This window comes from Pezoporus flaviventris, unplaced genomic scaffold, assembly GCF_033815535.1.
Source record: "Pezoporus flaviventris isolate CSIRO_AGI_PZ_B2104156 unplaced genomic scaffold, CSIRO_AGI_Pfla_v1 ptg000007l, whole genome shotgun sequence".
Taxonomy (NCBI): Eukaryota; Metazoa; Chordata; class Aves; order Psittaciformes; family Psittacidae; genus Pezoporus; species Pezoporus flaviventris.
The window spans coordinates 62,427,319-62,449,164 of NW_026892555.1; the positions used below are offsets into that span (position 1 = coordinate 62,427,319).

At 35.6% G+C, this 21,846-nt stretch overlaps 1 protein-coding gene across 1 annotated transcript in view; it reads left to right on the forward strand.

The window, feature by feature from the left end:
* Positions 1 to 21,846, forward strand: part of LOC133267073 (dynein axonemal heavy chain 5-like) — a 459,819-nt gene that overhangs the window by 69,591 nt on the left and 368,382 nt on the right. Inside the window, exons 46-58 of the mRNA XM_061449003.1 lie at positions 210 to 399; positions 2,857 to 3,074; positions 3,992 to 4,303; positions 8,766 to 8,855; positions 8,954 to 9,190; positions 9,718 to 9,885; positions 12,824 to 13,030; positions 13,997 to 14,326; positions 15,663 to 15,869; positions 15,957 to 16,199; positions 17,018 to 17,172; positions 19,344 to 20,008; positions 21,271 to 21,551. Coding sequence (XP_061304987.1) covers positions 210 to 399; positions 2,857 to 3,074; positions 3,992 to 4,303; positions 8,766 to 8,855; positions 8,954 to 9,190; positions 9,718 to 9,885; positions 12,824 to 13,030; positions 13,997 to 14,326; positions 15,663 to 15,869; positions 15,957 to 16,199; positions 17,018 to 17,172; positions 19,344 to 20,008; positions 21,271 to 21,551 — 3,303 coding nt within the window. The remainder of the gene's footprint in view (positions 1 to 209; positions 400 to 2,856; positions 3,075 to 3,991; positions 4,304 to 8,765; positions 8,856 to 8,953; positions 9,191 to 9,717; positions 9,886 to 12,823; positions 13,031 to 13,996; positions 14,327 to 15,662; positions 15,870 to 15,956; positions 16,200 to 17,017; positions 17,173 to 19,343; positions 20,009 to 21,270; positions 21,552 to 21,846) is intronic.

Below are 21,846 nucleotides of genomic sequence, written 5' to 3' on the forward strand. Positions count from 1 at the left end.
TGAAGTATTTAATTTAGAAATTACTACTTGTGATTGCATTGTAAGAAATTCACTTAATAAAACTGATTCATAATTATAATATGTGCTTTGGAAAAGGGTTAGGTTTTCTACTGCAATATTTTAGTGGCATATTCTTGAAGATTGTTTACAACTGTAATAATTATTTCAGTGGATAAATAATGTATTTCCCCCTACTTTATCCTTGACAGGTAGATGAAGATGAGCCCTTATTTATGAGTCTTATTAATGACTTGTTCCCTGGAATTACTCTGGATAAAGCTGGGTATCCTGAACTACAGTCAGCCATCCAGAAACAGGCAGAGAAAGCTGGTCTTATTCATCATCCACCATGGATACTTAAACTCATTCAGCTGTATGAAACTCAACGAGTCCGACATGGTTAGCATGCTAGATGAGGGTTTGAGACTGCATACAAACAACAGTTTTTTATATTATCTCCTACAGAATGCAGAATATTTTAACAAAAAAAATGTATTTTAAAATAGAACAGATGTCTTTTTTAAGGCCTAGGTGGATATTTTGCTAGGAAACTGTTATGCCTTTTTGTGTGTGTGCAATGCACACATAGTGAGATTTTAGCTTTATTGTATTGCATTTTTACGGGAAATATGAGTGTGGCCTTCAGTGACTGAAATTTCTATGGAACAAGTTAAAACGTAGAGTATACAGTAAAATTCAGAAACAGTCAATTTTGTGCAGTGTTCAGAAAACAATAGTTCCCCTCAGACATAGTTCAGTCGTGAAGCTCATGTTTAAATTTACTGTGAGATTATGATGCTGAGATTACAAAAAAAATAATCTCTCAAACCTTTACTTTGATAGATCCTACCAAGCATGCAGTATAATTCCAAATGTTGTTCTTTGTATTCAATTCTGACCACTTACACTGAGGAGAAATAAGCCAAACTCTTGCTGGACCATGGGTGGTTTGGACAAAATGGCCTGTAGAGGTCCCCTAGGAAAACAAAATTTACAGTACTCAAAAGCCTAATGAGTAAAGTTTATTCTATCCTAGGAAGGGTGCCAAAGACAGTAGTAAGCCCAGATTTACATTTCATAGCTGAGTGGAAAAAAACCCCACTACTTTGAAATGTTCCTCCCCCCCTAACCTCTAACAACTAAGGATTTTTTTCAGTATATGAAGGAGAATATATAAAGTAAATGTAACTAGAGGAGAAAAGATTTATGAAGATGACATCCTTTTTATTCTCCCTTTTCGTGTCATAATAAGAGAATAGTAAGCTTAAACTAATGGACAAATAAAAGGAAATACTCATTTGCCTTGCACAGTCTGAGGCCTTAAAGCCTCAAATACTTAATTCATTTTGATAAACCAAAGAACTGATTAATGATATGCTGACTTAATTTACATCCAGATTGCTGTGTTCAGTGTTCCATGTCAATTCATAACACCTATATTTGTATAGAAACAATGAAAGTTTTAATGATTTAGTCATGATTTAATGTGCCTTTTTTTAGAAGAAGCCATTTGGTCTGTAAGACACACAGACTACTGTTCTCCCAAAATTTTCAGGATGTGCTATACCATTCTGCTTAGATGTCTCTTCTCTCCTATTCCCAGGGGTTATGCAGCTCCAATTGGTCTAATACTTGGATTCTCAGGGCCTTTTTATGACACAAGTTATTGCGTGGAGGGAAAAATATTCTGTTTTCCTGACTTGCGTTTGTCCTACTCATGGACCATTGGAGAGGCTACCACGGGATTTCAAGTAATCAGGAAAAATCTGCATGACTTCTCTTGGTTGAAATAGAGGCAATATGTGCAAATGAAGTGCTCATGCACGCAGACACACACATATGCATGGAGATTCAGTGCATGCATCCTGAAATCTCTTTTGCATAGCAGTTTTTGTCTAACTGCCGTTGAAATCAGCAATCCATTACAATGAGGAGCTTGGATTAGATCTCCCCAGACATAACATATTGCATGATTAAGTAACTGTCTGGGTGCTCAAATGTTTTTGGGAACAGTCAGCTCCCTTTAGTTTTAGAGAAAATGTCAAGCAGTCTGCATTATTCTGGATTAGGTTTGTAACTTGTATTTGTGATTGTCCATACCTTTGTTTAAGAGGTTTTCAAAGCCAAATAAGTATTATGCTGTCCAGTCCACCTTATGGTTAATATGAGTTACCTAGCTCCCTTAAATGACTTTGGAAGTCTGTTTGAATGTCCCATCTGCTTTTGTTCAGACTCTTGGCCTCTTGAGTAGGTAATTTAGAAAATACAGCTAAAAAGGATCAACTGTAGGCTCAAATTATTGTTGAAGACATGGCTTCTTTTCCTTAGGCAGTATGTGTGTACAATGATGAAATTAAAAGCGTGGTTGCTGTTAACTGTTTTTTTTTTAAGAAAGATGTATTAAAATGTCAGCATGGATGGATGCAAGTTAGTATTTTTTTTTTGTTTCAGAAAAATACACTCAATTTTTTTATATCCTTATATTGCGAACTACTCATTATCATTAAATACATTTAGAAATTACTGGTTTTGTTTGCCACTAGTCATGTCAATGTCTTTGCATGCAAATATAAAAAGGCAGTTGTATTTTCCCATTAGAAAAAGGAAGAGAACTGCCTGAGGGAGGATACAAAGCCACATAGGCTTGACTATCATAATAGAGCAGATGTCATAAAGGCCTTTTAATAATATTTTTAAATTCCATTCCAGTCAACATTAAATGGAGTGAGAAGCATTTATTTTTTTTTGTATTGGCTTTTGATAAAAATAAAATAAAGACCATTGATGCAATGAACCATTAAATGGTAGCATGACATTTTGACATTTAATTTTAAACTATGTTCATATTGTTTTAAGGAATGATGACTCTAGGTCCAACTGGTGCAGGAAAGACAAAATGCATTAATATTTTGATGAAAGCAATGACAGATTGTGGTGCACCTCATAAAGAGATGAGAATGAATCCAAAGGCAATCACAGCTTCCCAGATGTTTGGTACTCTTGATGTTGCTACAAATGACTGGACAGATGGTATTTTCTCTACATTATGGAGAAAAACTTTAAAAGCAAAGAAGGTAATGGATACTGTATCATGATAGTTAATAAGGACATTTAATATTGTTTCTATAAGGTCTCATTACCTGTCATCTATGTGAAAGATCTTCCATTATAAAAATCAAATGGGAAAATAATTGTTAGTTGTAGTTTATGTTTGACTAGAATTCAATCAGAATTATGTGTATGTACTAGAGAGCACAAGGCTTCCCAAGCACTTCAGGTTCCAGAATTGGAAAATATTTTAAGGGCTTTGGTCTGTTCTGTAAGCAGGTAGTCCTACCATTTGAACACAAAAGCAAGAAATGTTCATGTTTTGACATAAGGAGAGGAAAGATGATTTTATCCTGTCTGGTTTCATGTCATTGACACTATATGTCACTATATCTCTATTTCATTATATCAGAATATAACCATTATATCAGAATGTAAGAGGCTTTGTTAAGAAATCGTATAGGCATTTCCCAGTTCTCTTATCAAACCAGCAGATGATGTTTCATAGAATCATAATAACACTCAAATCTCCTGAAGTTTCATTCTGTCCTCACTAGGAAGATGTGAAGCCTTACATGAAATACCTAGGTAACATCCCACAAGGAATAAATGTGTGTTTGTGACTGTATTTAATGGGATATATTTTCTTTCACCCTGATTCGGGGCTGATTAATGTACTTGTGTAAAAGAAAAGGACAGATTTAAGCTTAGAACAGTGCAAATTATTGTTGTCACTATTCCTTGATATCCTTTTTGATGTTGCACAGGATAACAAAGGAAGGATTAAATCACTGAGCAAATTATAAAAATTGAGCTAATGAGCGTAAAATTATGACTCATTAGTTATATCCATCAGTGTGTTCCATGAGATTAAATAAATGTGCATTTTTGGTCACTTAATGGTATATATGTAAAGTTGCATGTGTGTGTCTCCTTATTTTAGGGTGAGCATATCTGGATAGTTTTGGATGGACCTGTTGATGCAATATGGATCGAAAATCTGAACTCTGTTCTGGATGATAATAAGACCCTTACTTTGGCCAATGGAGATCGAATTCCAATGTCCCCCAATTGCAAAATTATTTTTGAACCTCACAGCATTGACAATGCCTCTCCTGCAACAGTTTCTCGTAATGGGATGGTCTTCATGAGTTCTTCGGTCTTAGATTGGAAGCCTATTTTAAGGTCTTGGCTGCAAACACTACCAATTACATACTCTGACATCTTGTGGAATTGCTTTAATGCTGTATTTCAGGTACTTAATTCAGCCACTTCAGACAAAAAGAGAAGTTGCACTTCTTATTCTTTATCTAATGAAGCATTCTTTCTTCCTAAGTGCTTTTTCAATTATTTACTTCTCTTTCTTTGTGCAATAAAATAAGGATGAAGGGTTAAGAAAAACAGAAACAAAAAAAGGAGAAAGGAAGAGAAAATTATCTTTAACATTAATGAATGGGTGAAAATATAACAGATGAATAATTTGGATGCTTTGTTTTGTTTGCATAGGTTAGTTGGCAATAAATTGTTAAATCTGTGATTATTTTATAATGTATGTTGGCAAAATACAGGTATTCTCTTTGCTTGTAATTGTTACTGCAATTTTAATCCTTTTTAGGATACTTTAAGGGAGTGGATAAACTTCCTTGTTTGTTGTAAATGTAAAGAAGTAAATTCAGAAATAATTTAAGCTACATTCACTCTGGTGAAATCTTAGGTACTTTAGCTGCATTTGGTTCATGAATTATTTTAAAAATATTTTAATCTAGGGTAGTTCTGTGCTCTGTGGTATTCTGAAGCTCAGTGTAGGTGAGTATAGGTGACTATAATGGTCTCTTCTGATTTTACAATCCATGATTCTGCATCAAGGGAGATTTTTGAGATGGCATCTCTTTGATATATTCTCTGACTAAACTGTGTTCAATCAGTATGTCCAAAGGAAGAATTCCAAATGCTTTTTCCCCTCCATTTAGCTTTAGCACACTGAATCATTAAGGAGGTTTCATTAATATTATGGGTAGTTGTACTCAATAGTGGGTCTAAAAACATAATCTCAGTAGTATATTTTTTCCAATTCCATTGAAATTCTCATTTTTTAATTTGGAATTTTAGAAAGTTATTGCTTTGCAGTCTTTCAGCGTTATCTTCTGATTTCACCAACATCTGTGGAACAAATGCAACTCCCTTATAAAATTTACTTTCCCACTCTTTCACTCCAGTTAACTTGTAGAATTAGTGTTGAATTCACAGGGGTTTCTCCTGTAATATTTTTCATTGCTGTTGGATTTTAAAAATGCTGGTTTTTATTTAACTTTGAGTGATATTTCAGAAAGTTTATTTATAAATCATGCTAAAAGCAATGATGAATATAATTTTTGAATGCCTTGAATGTTAACAAATGTCTTTTTACAGATATGTTTCACTTCAGTCCCATTTACTTTAAAAGCAATGTTTAACAAGCTATTCATTTTGTTCTACTTCCAAAACATAATGATATGACATAGTGTTTACTGCAGCAGCAAGAGAAACAATTCTGATAATGAATTCTGAAATGTGCTTCTAAAGTAATGTATATGTGGGTCAATTCACTGCTTTTTTGCCACAATTCTATTTTATGCTACAACTTGCTCTGAAGACATAATAGCAACATTTAAAATACCCAAGCCTGAAGCAATAGCAATAAAGTCCAGAAAAATACGTATTTTATTAAACTGAGAGATGAAAATGCAGTGAAATATGAAGTTAGTCCTATGCTGAAGGCTGCATTTGCAACTATCAAAATGTAAATGAAAGCTGTCACGCTGTCAGTTTTCTTTCACTTTTAATGTGCTATCTTTGCTTCTCAAATAATAGAAGCGGTAATAGTGATTTTACAGATGAGGGTTACACTACTTGTGTATTCAGACAGCTCTTTTTACAGTTATTATTTTCCCCTACATAAAAAAAAAAACAACGATGAATTCTAAAAGAAATTTTGTGAAATAAGAGGAATCAACAGTAGTCAAACCCCAAATAGAGATCATGGTGAATTTGATGCTGGTATTAGGAAAAGCATGAATGTGAGCATCTTACAAATACCTCATCTTTAGAAGAAAATAAAGATTAACCTAAAGATGGAACTATATTAAATAAGGACAATCGGTAAGTGTACCTATAGAGACCTTTTGAAATCAATCTAAATTCAACTAAAACAGATGTAAGACAACTGCTATAGCAATTACAATCTGCTTACAAGAAACACCCCTCATTTTTGCTAATCAAAAGTATTTGTCACTGAAAGTTTACTTATTGGATAAAATCATTATTAATGAGGATACAGCAAGTAGCAGTAATGTAGGGGGAAGCACTAGCGAATAATATTGTGAAACGGGGGAAAGAATGTATTTATTCTTTCCATGTGTATTATAAATTTAAATGTAAGTCATTAGTCTTCACATGAAAGACAGGAGATAGCCCCAAAAATGAGGAGAAATTAAAAAAAAGAAAAACCAAAACCACCACCCAAAACACGTGCCCCCCCCCCTTCTGAATTGAGACTATCTTTGAGTCCTTTCTATTTCCACAGGAGTTTTTAAAAACAGTGATTGAAGGGTTGCACTTTTACCTTTTCTTTCCCAGTTCTTTCTTCTCAGCAGCATTCTGCAGTTAGGAATAATTTCAAGTAAGCTCTCATCCCCCTATGAAGTCTCCACTCTCCTTTTAGAAGCTCAACTGCCAATTTCTTGTCTGTGAATGATGCTGCTACCTGTAAGCAACAGAATTGCTTCACTGATGGAAGTAATTATCTGAGAGTTTCAAAGGACAAAATAATTGAAATAATTACCTGAGTGGTGTTACTTAGTTTGCCTTCAAAGTGCGAAGCAAAAACCAGTGATGGATGTTACGTGAGCAACAAAACTTTCAGCATGTTTATATATTGTTTAAAATAAAAAAATAAATAAAAAAATCTAGTAAGTTTAATTTTTATTTTTTTTTTTAATAAAATCCGCTGTCTGGATCCCTTCTTGACCTATTCTGGAGACTTCAGGGAAGTCCTAAAACTAGCAGAGCAGAAGTCAAATGCGACTTATTCCTCTCTCCAAATTAAATTACACCCTAATCTTATTTGGGTAAAGGCTGCTGTTGACTCTGGAGCATAGAGTTGAATATATAATCCAAAGAGTTTCTTACCTTTTGCTGATGTTCAAATTAATACTATAAATATTAATAAATTTGCCTTTAATTGAGCTTGTACTTGTCTAAACCTTTTGAGTATGCTGCCAACTTCTTGCCCTAAAGAGCATTCTACAGTCCAGTGAGTTCCACAGTGACTATACACTGTGCAAAAGGGTTTTTTCTCATATGACTTTTTACCATCTGAATTAATTTTGCTGTCTCCTTGTATGGGATAGCAAATTCCTGATCCAAGTTCTTCAAAGTTTTTCCTAGAAGGTTTTGGATAGGAAGGGACCTTAAAAATCTTCTAGTTCCAACCCCTTCCTTGGGCAGGGACACCTTCCACTAGACGAGGTTGCTAAAATCCCTGTCCAACCTGACCTTGAACACTTCCAGGGATGGGGCATCCGCAACTTTTCTGGGCAACCTGTGCCAGTGTCTCATCACCCTCATAATGAAGAACTTTTTCTTCATACCCAATCTATAGCTACCCTCTTTCATGGGATATATGATGCTAAATTCAAGAATAGCAAAGTGCAGATTGGGAATGTGTGTCATGGCCCAGCTAATTTCTCCAGAATCCCAGTTCAAACAAAATAACCTAAGAAGTAGTTAATGCTAATTGGTATCTTGATTTTACATTCTTCTTCAGCCACATATTCTTTTAAAAATAGTAGTAATAAAAAAATTACAGTAATAATATTTACCATAATAATAAAATATTACTATATATGGACATGATTTTTTTTTTTTTTAATAAGTGCAAAGAACAAGAATTATACAAACCTCACTGGAATCCTAAATACCACGAAACTCATTCTGGTAAAAATTAGGCTCTTGAAATACAGACTGCTTTGACTCATGAAATACCTTTATTCTGTGTCAAATCAATTATTGAATGATTTGTAGTGCCTTGTGAGACATCTAGTCCATTTTACAGATGAAGAAACCGAATCTCAGAGATATTTAAGTCCAAAATTTAAGGTCTTTAGACCTGAATCACCCAGACTGCTTGTAGTGCCTCACTCCTATCCATTCCTTGTGGTACCCACAGCCCTCTCAGTCACTTGAGCACCCTGTGCACTGTTGGGGGCAAACCAGGCATTTTAGAGGGAAAGCCACAAAAAAAAAAAACCACACAGAAATGAAAACACTTTTGCTAGGCAACAAGAAATAGCAGAAAAAGGAATGTTTTCTAAGCCTCCCTTCTCTTATGTATGCTCATATTCAGACTGTTTTCTTTCTCAGACTACGTAGCCATGAGCCCTAATCTAGATTAAGATGCTAATATGAATTTTTTTCTCATAATGTATATCTTTGTTGCATATGTTACCCACCACTCTAATAAGATGAAACACAGGAGGATGAGTTGTTGTTAGCAAAATCCAATGCTCTAAATCTGAATATTTATAATCCCAGAAATGGAGGGAAATTTTGTTTGGACTAAATTTTAGAATATCTTTGAAATTAAGAAGTTGACCTCATCCAAGAATAAATCATCCCACGGAAAGTGGTAAAAAGATCCATTGAATTGTGGTTGTTTTTTTTTTCTTCTTCTTTTCCAGGATGTGATAGATTTTGTTTTCTCTGCTGTGACACCAAAAATGCCAATTTTAGAATGTATGTACATCAAGCAGGCTATTGACCTCCTACAGGTAGATACAACATTCAATATTTCTCTCTCTCATGCTGTTACTTGTTTTGGGAGGTTGTTCTAGGAGGGCAGTAGCTACATATTGCATCTGCTTTGCAGGGTTTATTGTCCGACCGAGATGAGAAGCAGCTCAGCAAGGAACATATTGCTCGCTTGTTCATTTTTGCTGTAATGTGGTCAGCCGGAGCTCTTCTGGAACTGGATGACAGGCTGAAAATGGAGCTGTTCCTACGGAAGCACACTGCAGTGAAAGAACTTCCTGCTGTGAATGGAGAAGAAACCATGTTTGAATTCGGTATTAATGCCTGTGGCGAGTGGGAGCACTGGGCAAAGAAGGTTCGTATGCTGCGACATGCTAAGCTTTCTTAATGAGTACACAAGAAAGAAATATTTGGTAAGAGGCATATTATTTTATTATTTAATCCCATGCATAAGTTGGTTGGGAAGATTAAGGCTACCAAATGCTCAAGAGTTTATCTTTTGAGAGGTTTATTTTTCTTTTTTTCCATAAATATCTTTGGTGGGGCATAGGAGCATGCATTTGAAATAGCTTTGGAAGCGAAACAGGAGTTATCTTAGCTTTGTCTACTGTCTATAGCCTGACTGTTTAAGAACTACCAGCAGGTAAGTTTTCTTCACATAATGGAGAAGAATGGAGTGAAAATATCTCATTAGTCTAATAACCTTTTAGAAAAATTTGGTCAGGTACTGACTGATTGATTATAAATGGGTTCTTGGCCTTCAGGAAGAAAATTCTTTCTAATTTACATTTTATGAAGTACATTTGTTTTTGTGTTCTGGTGCAAAGTGATTGTGCGGGCAGATAGAAATTCTCAGACTTTTTCTGTGTCTTTCTTATACAGGTCCCTGAATATATTTATCCTAAAGATTCAGTACCAGAATATAATTCCATTCTAGTTCCAAATCTAGACAGCGTCCGAACAGACTTTCTAATGCAGACTATCATGAGGCAAGGAAAAGCTGTTCTGCTAATTGGGGAGCAGGGAACAGCAAAAACAGTCATGATTAAGGTAGGTGGAATGGAAAAACATGTAATAAGTTTGTATGAAAGTATCACAATCATTGACATTGGCACAAATGTTAAATTGAAGTGCAAGAGTAATTTGATTTTTCTTCAAATTGCACACTAGCAGTCCTACTGAGGTACATTGCCACTAGTCACATGGGCAGCAAGCAAAATGCCATAAATATCTATACTTTAGTATAAAAGGTTCTTTTGCACTTTGCTAACCATGGCCACAAGGTCATGTGATGAATGCTCTTTTATATGCTTTCTTTTCTTTTGAGAAGTCAAACTGGAGGTTTTGCTAAGAAAATATTGATCCTTCCCCATGCTTTGTCAGTGGTGCCATGTGTGAACTGATGTTTTTCATGCCCTTCTTGCAAAGACATTCTTCTCAAGCCAAACTGAAGAGAAATTAAGAACTTCCTTCTTTATGCAGGCTGATTTTTTTAGAGGGTAAATTTAGTGTTTATTGTCTCTTCTTTCAATATCTTCACTGAAAATGTCATACTGTTCTTTCTATAGAAGAAAATAATAACAGGATTGCTGTTAAATGAACAAATACATGTTTTCCATATTCTAAAATGGTGCAGGTTAATCATATGACACTTAAAAAATTAGTAACTTACTACAGAAGAGCCAATAAGTGAAAGGCTGAACAAACGTAGGTGTTGTACCGAAACTGATATCCCTTATTTGAAAAAAATGCAAGCGTAATGGTCTTCAGCACAGTGTCTGTGATTTTGAGGAGATTCTTTGGCCATGAGAGGTAGCTAAAGAAAACTGGTGTACTGTTGGGATGGTGAATTAGCTATGCAGGCATTTGTACTTCCACTGGATTTGTAGGGGTCTGGAAACTGAAAATAACTGAAAATAACTGAAAAACACTGGCCTAAATTGACCTTTGGCTTTCTTAAAATCTGGAGCCATTTTGAGTCCTCTGGCCATGTTCCTTCTAAGCCCTGACATCAAGCAAGTTGAACCAATGCCAGCAGCCATTAATACTACTTTTTCAGCGTAGCTGTTGATGCCAATATGTACGCTGGTGTAATGTCAACTTCTGTTCTTGGCACCAGCTGGAGAACTATTTTAGCGGAGTGAAGAGGTGGGGTCTGGTTGGTGGTCTTGATATTCTGCATACTGGATTTTGGCCAGATACTGGCAACCTGCAGCCTTCAGCTGCCATTCCTGTCCCTAAAAATAATTGGAGCTGATTCTTAGGAGTTGCTTACCCCATGTCAATTCTATAGAGCAGAGTATGTTCTTTACACAAGGGAGTGTAATGCCAGCAGACATTTGACCTCATTTAAGGTTAGGATTGAAAGTTAGTTGCCTTCACAACCGCTCCCCTTCTGCTTTCACCTTCTATAGAATTTTATTTTACTACATGTTGTGGGAAAGAAATTTCCAGATTTAAGCAGCTGGTTTGATGAAAAAGTAAAAATCTTCTAATATGGAATACCCCTGTTTGTAATCTGAATTAATCTGAAGTAATATTCAGCACTGAGTCAGGCATCAGTATATGTCAAAATAAAGAACTTATAATGGAGTGTTAAGACCTTTACTCTCTACTATTAATTCATGAATTGAAAAAAATTGATATTTTAATGTGAAACTGTTATGGTAGAGTTGAAATTCCTCTGACAGTTTAACTAACAAAAATAATCTTGTTAAATAACTTCTTGATTTTCAAAGACAGTTCTCACTTATGTATTGTGGAATATTATTGTTACCATGTAAAGATTCTGAAAAGCCATAATGAATAAAACATGAGTATGTTTTCTGAATGATTGCATATTTGTAGTTGTGGCTGGTTGACCTTGGCCAGCTGCAAGACCTCCACCCAGCCGCTGTCAACCCATCAGCTGTCAAGAGTACTCACCAAGTACAGGACTGCCGTGTGTACATCCCATGTGTAGACTGTCATTTATGTGATGTCTGAGAAAAAGCCTGTTTCTGAAGGGCACCTTTTGTTAAACTGAGATCATTGTATCAACAAAATTAACAGTTTAACAATATTAATAAAAATATTTTGAGGGGGCTTAGCTGTATCTTCCTTTCTGCTGCCACACAGAATATGTCTCACTGGAGTGGTTCTTAGATTACTTAATCAGCAATTATATAGGTTTATTTTTTATGAGGTACCAAAATAGGAACATTTCTAGTCAACCCTGTTATAAAGATAAGAATTGAAATGATATTTATTTTTCCAGTCATTGTAGAAGAACCAGATCTTAATTTCTAGTACTATTTTTACGTCCTAGGACTCTTTCTAAACAAAACATTTCCAGTGCTGTGTATATATGCCTTGGTGTGCCTCCAGGGTTGCATGTTTTTCTTTCTGGTGCTATTATAAAACCTTGTTTCTTTAGGTGATCCTCATCAGCTGTGGGAATTGTATGCATTCATAAAGCCCAAGGATTCCTTTCTTCATTAAGAGAGGGTAACTCAGTAAATGCGATGCAGCTGGGTTTAATTTTGTGCTACCATTCCTGCACACTGCTTTTGTTATAAGATATGGCTGTAGAGTTAATGTGAAAAAGGACTTGTTTTTTCATTTGTTCCTTGAAGACTGCTGTAATAGATCATCACTAACAGCCTGAATTTAGAAAAACTTTGACAATTGCTAATGCAAAGTTCATTTGCATCTTGAGTTGTCACATGTCTACTTCCTGTAACACTTAGCAAAGTCTGTTAAAAGCTTGTAAATTTTAATACTTAGAAACTTTATGCAAAACATTAACTGAAAGTTTGGTTGAATTTCAGGTCAGAGATGGTGTATTTATCTTAAATAAGCTGCTTTTTGATATTTTGAAGTTAATAGCAGGACTGAGATTTTGTAGATGGCTGGTTTTTTGCAGGGTGGCTGAGTATCTGTGTCTCCTTTTGGATGAATTAATCTGGAGTTACTGGTGCACTTTACTTAAAATGAGTTTATCTTGCAGGATTACACAAGCAAGTATGATCCTGATGCTCACTTGACCAAATGCCTAAACTTTTCTTCTGCAACTCTGCCAAATATGTTCCAAAGGAGCATAGAAAGTTACATAGATAAAAGAATGGGCACAACATATGGTCCTCCAGCAGGGAAGAAAATGACTGTCTTTATTGATGACATCAACATGCCTGTGATTAATGAATGGGGTGATCAGGTAAAAGGAAAACGTTAACATGTAGGACTTGGTGGTCTTACCATTGCTGCTGACAGAAATACTGATCTGTAGGCTGCAAAAATAGGAAAAATTAGGGAAAAGTTATCATAACACGGAATGGAGCAAATATGTCTACTAGAACCAATTTCCCTAAGCCAGTTTTTCCCAAGAGTAATAAGCTGTCAGTCCCAAAAGATTAGGGTCAGCATCAAGTCACTTAATGCAATCATTATAGCTTTTAGGTCTTTTATTTTGGTTACATACAGATCTTGCAGAATTTCCAAACTAGTTGTACTAAGAAGCACTCTGGGAAAGGAAACATGCAAATCCAAGAAGCAATCGGCGACTCCTTCCATCTACTCTGGACTTTAAAGTACAGTTATTATTAGGTGAAATCTAACATCACAGTTGACATCCAAGGCTAGCGAGGTGTCTCGATGAATGAATATTTATAGTCCTATGCTCTGAAAATCTGACTTAAATTCAAAAAATTTACTGCTGAGAAAAAGTAATTTTCCTGTTCCCAGTATAGCTCTGTAATCCTGTTCTCTCACTGCCCTGTACAAGTGACTATACTTTGTGCTAAACTAACCATTCTTTGTCACTAAGTGCCTGTGTCAATCTGAATATATAGTCTGGCTCAAAACTTTAAAGTGCTGAGTTTTCTTAGATTGATATTATGGAAATCCAGTTGCCTGTCTGACCTTATGCCTCCAAGTACTTAGCACATAAAGCTTGCGGGCAGCCAACCCACTGCATAAGAGTGCTTCGTACTATGTGGCATGTCTTTATAAATTGCTGAAATGTTCACCAAGATACCTGAAATTAAGAAAGATAAGAGATGTCTTTCCTTCTGTCTAATTTATTATATTTGAAATTCCCTCTTTCACCTTTGTTTTTTTTTTTTAAGTTGAAACCCTGAAACACTTAACTGCTTCATTTCTTCTTATTTTTGATGATAACTAGATCACCAATGAGATTGTAAGACAGCTGATGGAACAGAAAGGTTTCTACAGTTTGGAGAAGCCAGGAGAATTCACAAATGTGGTTGACATCCAGTTTGTAGCTGCTATGATTCACCCTGGGGGAGGTCGGAACGATATCCCACAGCGCCTTAAACGCCAGTTCACCATCTACAACTGCACATTGCCTTCTAGTTCTTCCATTGACAAAATATTTCAAACAATGGCTGAAGGTTATTTCTGTGTACAACGAGGTTTCTCTGCAGAAATATGTGAACTGGCTTCAGCTTTAGTTTCTACCACTCGAAAGGTTTGGCACACAACAAAAGCAAAGGTAAAAATATGTATGTTAACCCTTTGAAACATCTGTACCATGGCAAAGCAACAAGACCCAGGTCTTTGGTACTGTCATGTGTGCTCATACTTCACATTGTGAAGTGGAGGCCTGGATGTGTAACTGCTGGCTGATGCCTCAGTTCTGAATTTGTTGCTATCAGCACCTAGCTGTCTACAAACAATCATATGCATTGCCTTCTACAGCTAATATAAGAATTACATGATATGACTATAATATAGTAAGGATAGCTGATAGGAAGATTTAGAGGTCTTCTGGCTGAGAAAATGTCAAAGGCATAGGCATAAATTAAAATTAGATAGGAATTTTCTGTAATAGTGTTTGGGATTGTGAGAAACTTTAAAGATCTGAAATAAAGAAGCCAAATTCGGTGTAGAGGGAACCAGTTCAAAACAAACGAGGTCTGTTATTTTGCAAATTCTAAATATTTTCTTCTTCTGTTTCAAACAGAACAGATTGTACAAACATTTAACTGCAATTCCTAAGCAAATATTGCTTTGACATAGAAAATGGAATCCATGTGTAGAATGAAGCATGAAAAGTTAAGAGTAAAATTAAATCCAAGTATCTATTTTTTTTTCCAAATTTGATATTATAATGAAAAAAAAAAAAGTGGAGGGGAGTAGTAGAAAGCTAGGGATAGGCAGGGATTTGGTAAATTATACTTTCTAGTCCAGAAAATGTTGGTCAGAATTTCCCAAATAACTCAACTGTAGACATAAACTTGGCTTGCATTGAGAAATAGAGTTCTAATGAAACTATTGTCAGCATATTCAACATAAATGGTATTTATTAGTGCTAGTCAACTGCCTATAGAGAAAATGTAGCTTTTGCTAAGTTTTTCAAATCCTCTTTTCTCATTTTTCTGCTCCTTTGCTTTTCCTCATCTATTTTTCCTTTTCTTCATCATCCTTTCATCATATGTTCAGGGAAAGGACAAAAGAGAGTGACAGAAATTATCTGGAAGAAAGGGCAGGAGCAACACCGCAGGTTAAGCAATGCTGGCATTTTCACTGTGGTCTTCATTGCCATCATTAACTTCTCTGTCTTGGCTGCCCTTCAGTGCATGTTTCTGGGACTTGTAAGCAAAAAAACTAATGTGAAATCCATGTGAAGTTAAAAAGCTGGCCATCGCTACTGTCATTTCTTCATTTTCACTGCTACCTCTTAAACATGTATTTCTTAAGCATGTATTTCTGCTTTAATGCAATATTGATTTTGAAGTTTGTGAAAAATTCCATATTCATTTAATACTATATAGAAAATATTTTTATTTAATAGCTATTTGAATATATCTTATGATATTATTTTATAGATGTTACCAACTCCGGCTAAATTTCATTACATCTTCAATTTACGAGACCTCAGTCGTATTTGGCAAGGAATACTTACAGTTACTTCTGAAGTCTGCCAGAGCATCAGTGTTTTGGTAGCCTTGTTCCAGCATGAATGCAGACGTGTTATTGCAGACAGGTTCATCAGCCAAAGTGATAAAGACTGGTTTGAAGATATGATGAGAAAGGTAGGCAAATAGTGTTCCAGTATTTGCCACAGAAAGAGGCCAATGAAATGTTTCATTATTAAAGCAATCCTTAATGTATTTTTATAGATTGCTTCTGCAGAACATGGTGAGAATCTGTTTGAAGATAATTCCACAGAATTATACTTCGTGGATTTTTTGCGTGATGTCCCAGAAGCTACTGGAGATGAACTTGATGATGCAGAGTTGAAGGCTCCTAAAATTTATGAGCCTATCCCATCCTTGGATTATTTGGCTGAGAGATTACAGATGTTCATGCAACAGTACAATGAAACCATCAGAGGATCAAAGATGGATTTAGTATTTTTCAAGGTATTAGTGTCTGTAATTATACTACTAATACAGAAAGTGCCTGGTCTTTTGCACTTCCTGATACATGGATCTTGTATGTTTCTATCAAATTATTTTGGAGATAGCTCAGAATGGCTACCTCTGTATCCAAGCCTTACAAGTAAAGTCTATAAAGCCATGTTTCTGTCTCCCAGCTGCCTTCACTACCACAAATTATTCCATCTCTTTGCAGTTCCCCATCTTTTCTTTCTCCCACTTTGCATAATGCAAAACACAACTTATTTCTTTCTACAGTGCACATTGCGAATGTCATCTTGCATCTCTGAGTTACCTCTTTCTCAAAGGTCTGTTGATGCATGATGCTTTCTTCAGCTTTAGACTGGGTGGTTTGGTAGATTTTTAGGGTATTTCAGATTAATTCTTGCTCTAAGGTAAATACAGCAGTTGAATAAGAAATATCTATAGTGTACTTGTATTTTACTGTTGGCAGCCTGCTTAGAGAGTCTGTAAATATCTCAGCTAAAAGGTTGGTGAAGGGTATTAATCCACATCCTTTCTACTCTTCCTCCTGTCCCCTTAAGGGACATGCCCTCAAAGACTGCATTATACATTTCTTCATATGAACTTGAGACAAGAGCATTTCTTTTGGGCTATCCCAGCTCCCCACTGAAGTCAGAAAAAAATCTCTTGATTTTGGTGAGTACTGGGTGCAAGTCTTTGGCATAGTCTCCAGAGAAGTCAACTAGCTGCTGAGACACAGTTGTTTGGTGATGTGCTTCTGGTTGAATATACATTATATTATTTTTACATCTTTTCATCTCTTTTCTCTCAATACACAGGATGCAATCATCCATTTGATTAAAATATCACGGATTATTCGTACTCCCCAAGGAAATGCATTGTTGGTGGGTGTGGGTGGATCTGGAAAACAGAGTCTGACCAGATTAGCATCATACATAGCTGGATATGAGATCTTTCAGATTACTTTAACAAGGTAATAAGATACAGTGTATATAGACATTTGCTTCTTAATTTGCCGTAGAAATTAATGTCTCACAATTAACTCAATGCAAACCTGACAAATACTTTATCCCTCATAGTAAACTACATTTTTGATAAAAGGCGTGTGTCCAAATACACAATCTGTAGATGACAGATTCTGGGTCTTTGTTTTGCTGCCTTTATGCTACTAACAAGAAATCCATCTTTCTTCAGCATTTTGAGTTTAAAATGCACGTGTGATATCCCACTAAAATACCATGTTGCCCTAAAGATAACATGGAATAATCTGCTGCTATATTCTGCATAGTGGGCAAATGCTGATGGCCAGGGCAAATAGTAACTTTTTCTATAGATGTTTATGTGCCCAGATTGTATTATTAATTACAACTGCTATCAATGACAGTAGTTCATAGTGCTGGAATTTAGTAATTTGTAGAAATTTGCAGTGACTCTAACTACTGCCTTCCGTCTCTTTCTTTTTTGATATAGGGTTTACAGAAGTAAGCCCCGAGAGCTGGCAGTGTGTATTTCATTCTGCAAACTACTCAACACACTGAGAAATCTTCCTTAGAGAGATATATCGGGTCTTTGAACAATGTTATGAGATTTCTGATGAAAGGAAAGGGAAAGAAAGACATATTACTGACCCTTCCTGTATCCCAGAGGCAGAAAGAAGAAACAGTGGGAACAAAAAAAGAGAGAAAGAATGTGTAGAGTCACACAGTAGAGTCCCTAGACTTGCAAGATTCAAAATGCATTAATAAGGCAAATAAATATTTCAGTCGCTTAAGAAAGGTTCTTTTGCAGAAGCTAACTGGAAGCAAGCTAAAAGCAGATAGCTGGAAGTGTATATTTGCAAAGTGGATAGTAACCTTTTGTAACTTGCCACAGGAGGCTGTGGAGGAAGACAATATCAGCAGATTCATAAACAGCTGAGGGCAAAATGGACATACCTTCTAACTTTCCTTATAAAATTGCAATGTATATAGAGGGGGGAAAGAAAGAAATGAGCAGTGAAGAGTGGAAAACATGAGTTGGCTCATGTTTTCTCTCTAAGTAGCATTTCCCATTAAGAGTATTGAGCTAGACTGCTCTTCTGACTCAGTAGAGAAATTCGTATGTTCTTATTGGAATACCACACAACACTGTAATAACTTTGTCTGAAACTTTCAAACTGAAGAGTTAGATTGTTTTACAAGTTCTGCACTGCTTTCATTGGGGTTAATTTATAAAGCAGTGGTAAAATTGAGCTAGAAGCAAAATGGGAGACTTTCTGTATGGCATATTTAATAGAAAAGTAGAGTATTGTTTTCAAATGCTGAAAAATGGGTCGTGCAAATATTGCTCATGACTTTGAAGAGACTCTTGGAATTAAGAAACTGATTTTAAAGAAAAGAGGTTCTTAATTTCACCTTTAATTGGCTAAGAACATAATGGAAAAATCTGCCATTTTATTAACCTTACTATACTTCATTTTATATATCATAATCTGAAATCTGTAGTTGAATTTGTGTGGACTTCATCTGAATCTTACTTTTGTCCATCAGCTGTAAGAGGCATAATGAAACAACCAGTCATGGTCATCATTTGTAGCAGAGTGATTTCTGGGGCTAGATTTCACTTAAACCAAATAACACAATAAAAACCTGTTATGTTTTTCTCTTGTTTCTTAATGATTTCCTTTAACCTGCTCTCAATATCTTGAACAGATAATCCAGCTGTATTTATGTAATGGTTACAGGTTTTAGAAACTACTTGACAACTTAATCCAGCAGCATTAACCTACAACTAATTAGAATTCTTATTAGGACCTTCTAATTCTTATTAGAACCTAAAGTTCTAATAAGGGATTTACATCTGCAAACTGTAGGGATACAAAGCAGCATCATAATTATCATAGACATAGTATTGCTCTTACCATCTTTTTTTTTCTAGCACATTATTCTGTTGATTTCATCTCCTTTCCCATGATTTATGGTACTGATCATTCACTTTTGAAAATGTCTAAGCAAATAAAACTAAAAAAATTAAACCCATAGATGCGGTATTGATTTCTTATGTAGATTATTTTCTTGCCTTAAGGAAGCTAAGGCAGGTGATAGATAGCTCCTGAAATGGTCTGTAATTTTTGTTCTCTCTTTCTTTAATCCTTCTCTATCCCAGAACATATGCCACCAACAACCTTTTGGATGATCTGAAAATATTGTACCACACTGCTGGGCAAAAAGGAAAAGGCATTGTCTTTATATTCACAGACAATGAAATCAGAGATGAATCTTTTCTTGAATATATGAACAATGTTTTGGCTTCAGGTGAAGTCTCAAATCTTTTTGCACGAGATGAAATAGGTGAAATCACACAAGACCTGATACCGGCAATGAAGAAGGAGTACCCACGGCGTACTCCCACTTTTGAAAATCTTTATCATTACTTTCTTGCTCGAGTTCGTAATAACCTGCATGTGGTTCTTTGTTTTTCCCCTGTTGGGGAAAAATTCAGAACTCGTGCCCTCAAATTTCCAGGTCTGATTTCAGGCTGTACCATGGACTGGTTCCAGTGCTGGCCTAAAGATGCTCTCGTAGCAGTTGCACAGCATTTTTTAGTTTCCTACCATATTGAGTGCACAGATGAGGTGAAACAGAGTGTTGTTAACACCATGGGAACATTTCAAGATATTGTAGCTGAAAAATGTGTTGAATACTTTGAACGATATAGGCGACGAACATTTGTGACTCCAAAATCTTACCTGTCCTTCATTGGAGGCTACAAAGCTATTTACAAAGAGAAGTTTGCCAGTGTTGGAAGTTTGTCTGAACGCATGAGAACAGGTACTGTAAAATCTGTTTGATATTTTTGTTGTTTGCTTGTGTGTTTTTAAAAAGATGAGAAAAATTTGAGTAAAAGAATGTAAAAGTATGGATTTAAATTGAGAGCTGACTTTTGTTTAGAAGCAGACTTTTTTACCTGTATCATGTGTGGTTACAAAATATGCAGAGGTTTTGTTTCAATGAAATTTATGAATGTTTCAGATTGTGATGTGTTTTTAAATAGTTTTAGTTAGCAGTTAAAATAACTGTAACTCCTGCTTTGATACATATGCATGACAAGGAACTACTGAGATCCTATTTTTCACATTTAAACATGCTAAACAAAAATCTGAGGGAAGGTAAGTGAATGTTCAGATTCAGCCCCTCCAAAGAATTTTTTTTTTAAGAAACAGTTATATGCCAGATATAAATTTTCCAAAATATTGCATCACACAAGGTCATACACAGTAAACTATTAAACAGTTTCCAGTACTTAATGGTGTTTGGAAGTGAATGTAAACTTAAATTGCTTCTTCTCCCACTGTTGCCAGTTGCAGAACTGAGCCATGTACACAGATCTCCATAGGCAAGGGGTGACTGGGTGCCTGGAATGCACATACCTGCTTTTTTTTTTTTTTTTTTTCTGAGGGTTAGAAGGACTTGCATGATGTGTTTACATTTAGATGCATTGGTTTATATGTAAGAATTTTTATACTAATAACTTTTCTAGATGATTTTCTCATTGTTTGATAAAAACGTTGGAGAATTGTATTGCTCAAAAATCTTTAGCTTCTCTTACCCCCATCTCATCTGGACCTTTGTGTAATGTTGAATTTAGAAGCCCAGCCTTGTCTCCTTGTGTCTTCATTTGCATTGCTCAGGATGCCAGGTTCTTCTTCTTTTTTTTTTATACAGTCTAGTACTTCTTATGGTCTTACGGATTTCTGAAATTTCACACATAATTCTTAAGAATGCCATTCACAATACTGATGTTTTTCAATATGTGTGTTTAATATTTAGTGTCCCTCTCACATATAAGAAAATAAATGATCAAGTGACAGATTCTGAAGACTCTTACTCATAAAAAAAAAAAAAGGAAAAAATAAATAGCAAACGGGTATAATGGATATTACCCTGTTTAGTTTTGGTGTTCAACAAATGTGATCACTCAGTGGGGTTCCTAAATATGGATTTGCGTGACTTATGTTACGTATCCAGATTGCTGCACTGAGGTTTTACTCAATATGTCTTCCTCTTGCTAAAATGGAATTTGTTCAACACAGGTCTTGCGAAACTGATGGAAGCTGAGGTTTCAGTAAATCATCTCTCCAAAGAGTTGGTGATGAAGGAGAAAGATTTGGCTGTAGCTTCAAAAAAAGCTGATGAAGTTTTATTGGAAGTAACTATGAAAGCCCAAGCAGCTGAAAAGGTGAAAATGCAAGTGCAAAAGGTAAAAGACAAAGCTCAGGCCATTGTGGATGACATTGCCATTGATAAAGCAGCAGCAGAAGAGAAGCTCGAAGCTGCAAGACCTGCACTGGAAGAAGCCGAGGCAGCCCTGCAGGTCAGAATCAATCATATTCTGAACATGCATGTAGTTAATGATTGTTATTTGTAATAATATGGCTCATGCTTCTAACTTGGAAAACAAAAAATATGAAGAAATAGCTCTGGCCTGTTAAACTTTGTAGAAAAAAAAAAAAGGTTAAAACTGGGGCAGTGGAGAGGTAAGATAGGCAGTACATACTCTACTGTCAGGTAACAAAGCAAATCAGTAACTACCTTTAAGGACTTTCTGCAGTATTGCTTCTGAATGACCTGCAAAACTGCAGCAATTGCATTATGTACACAGTCCTTCC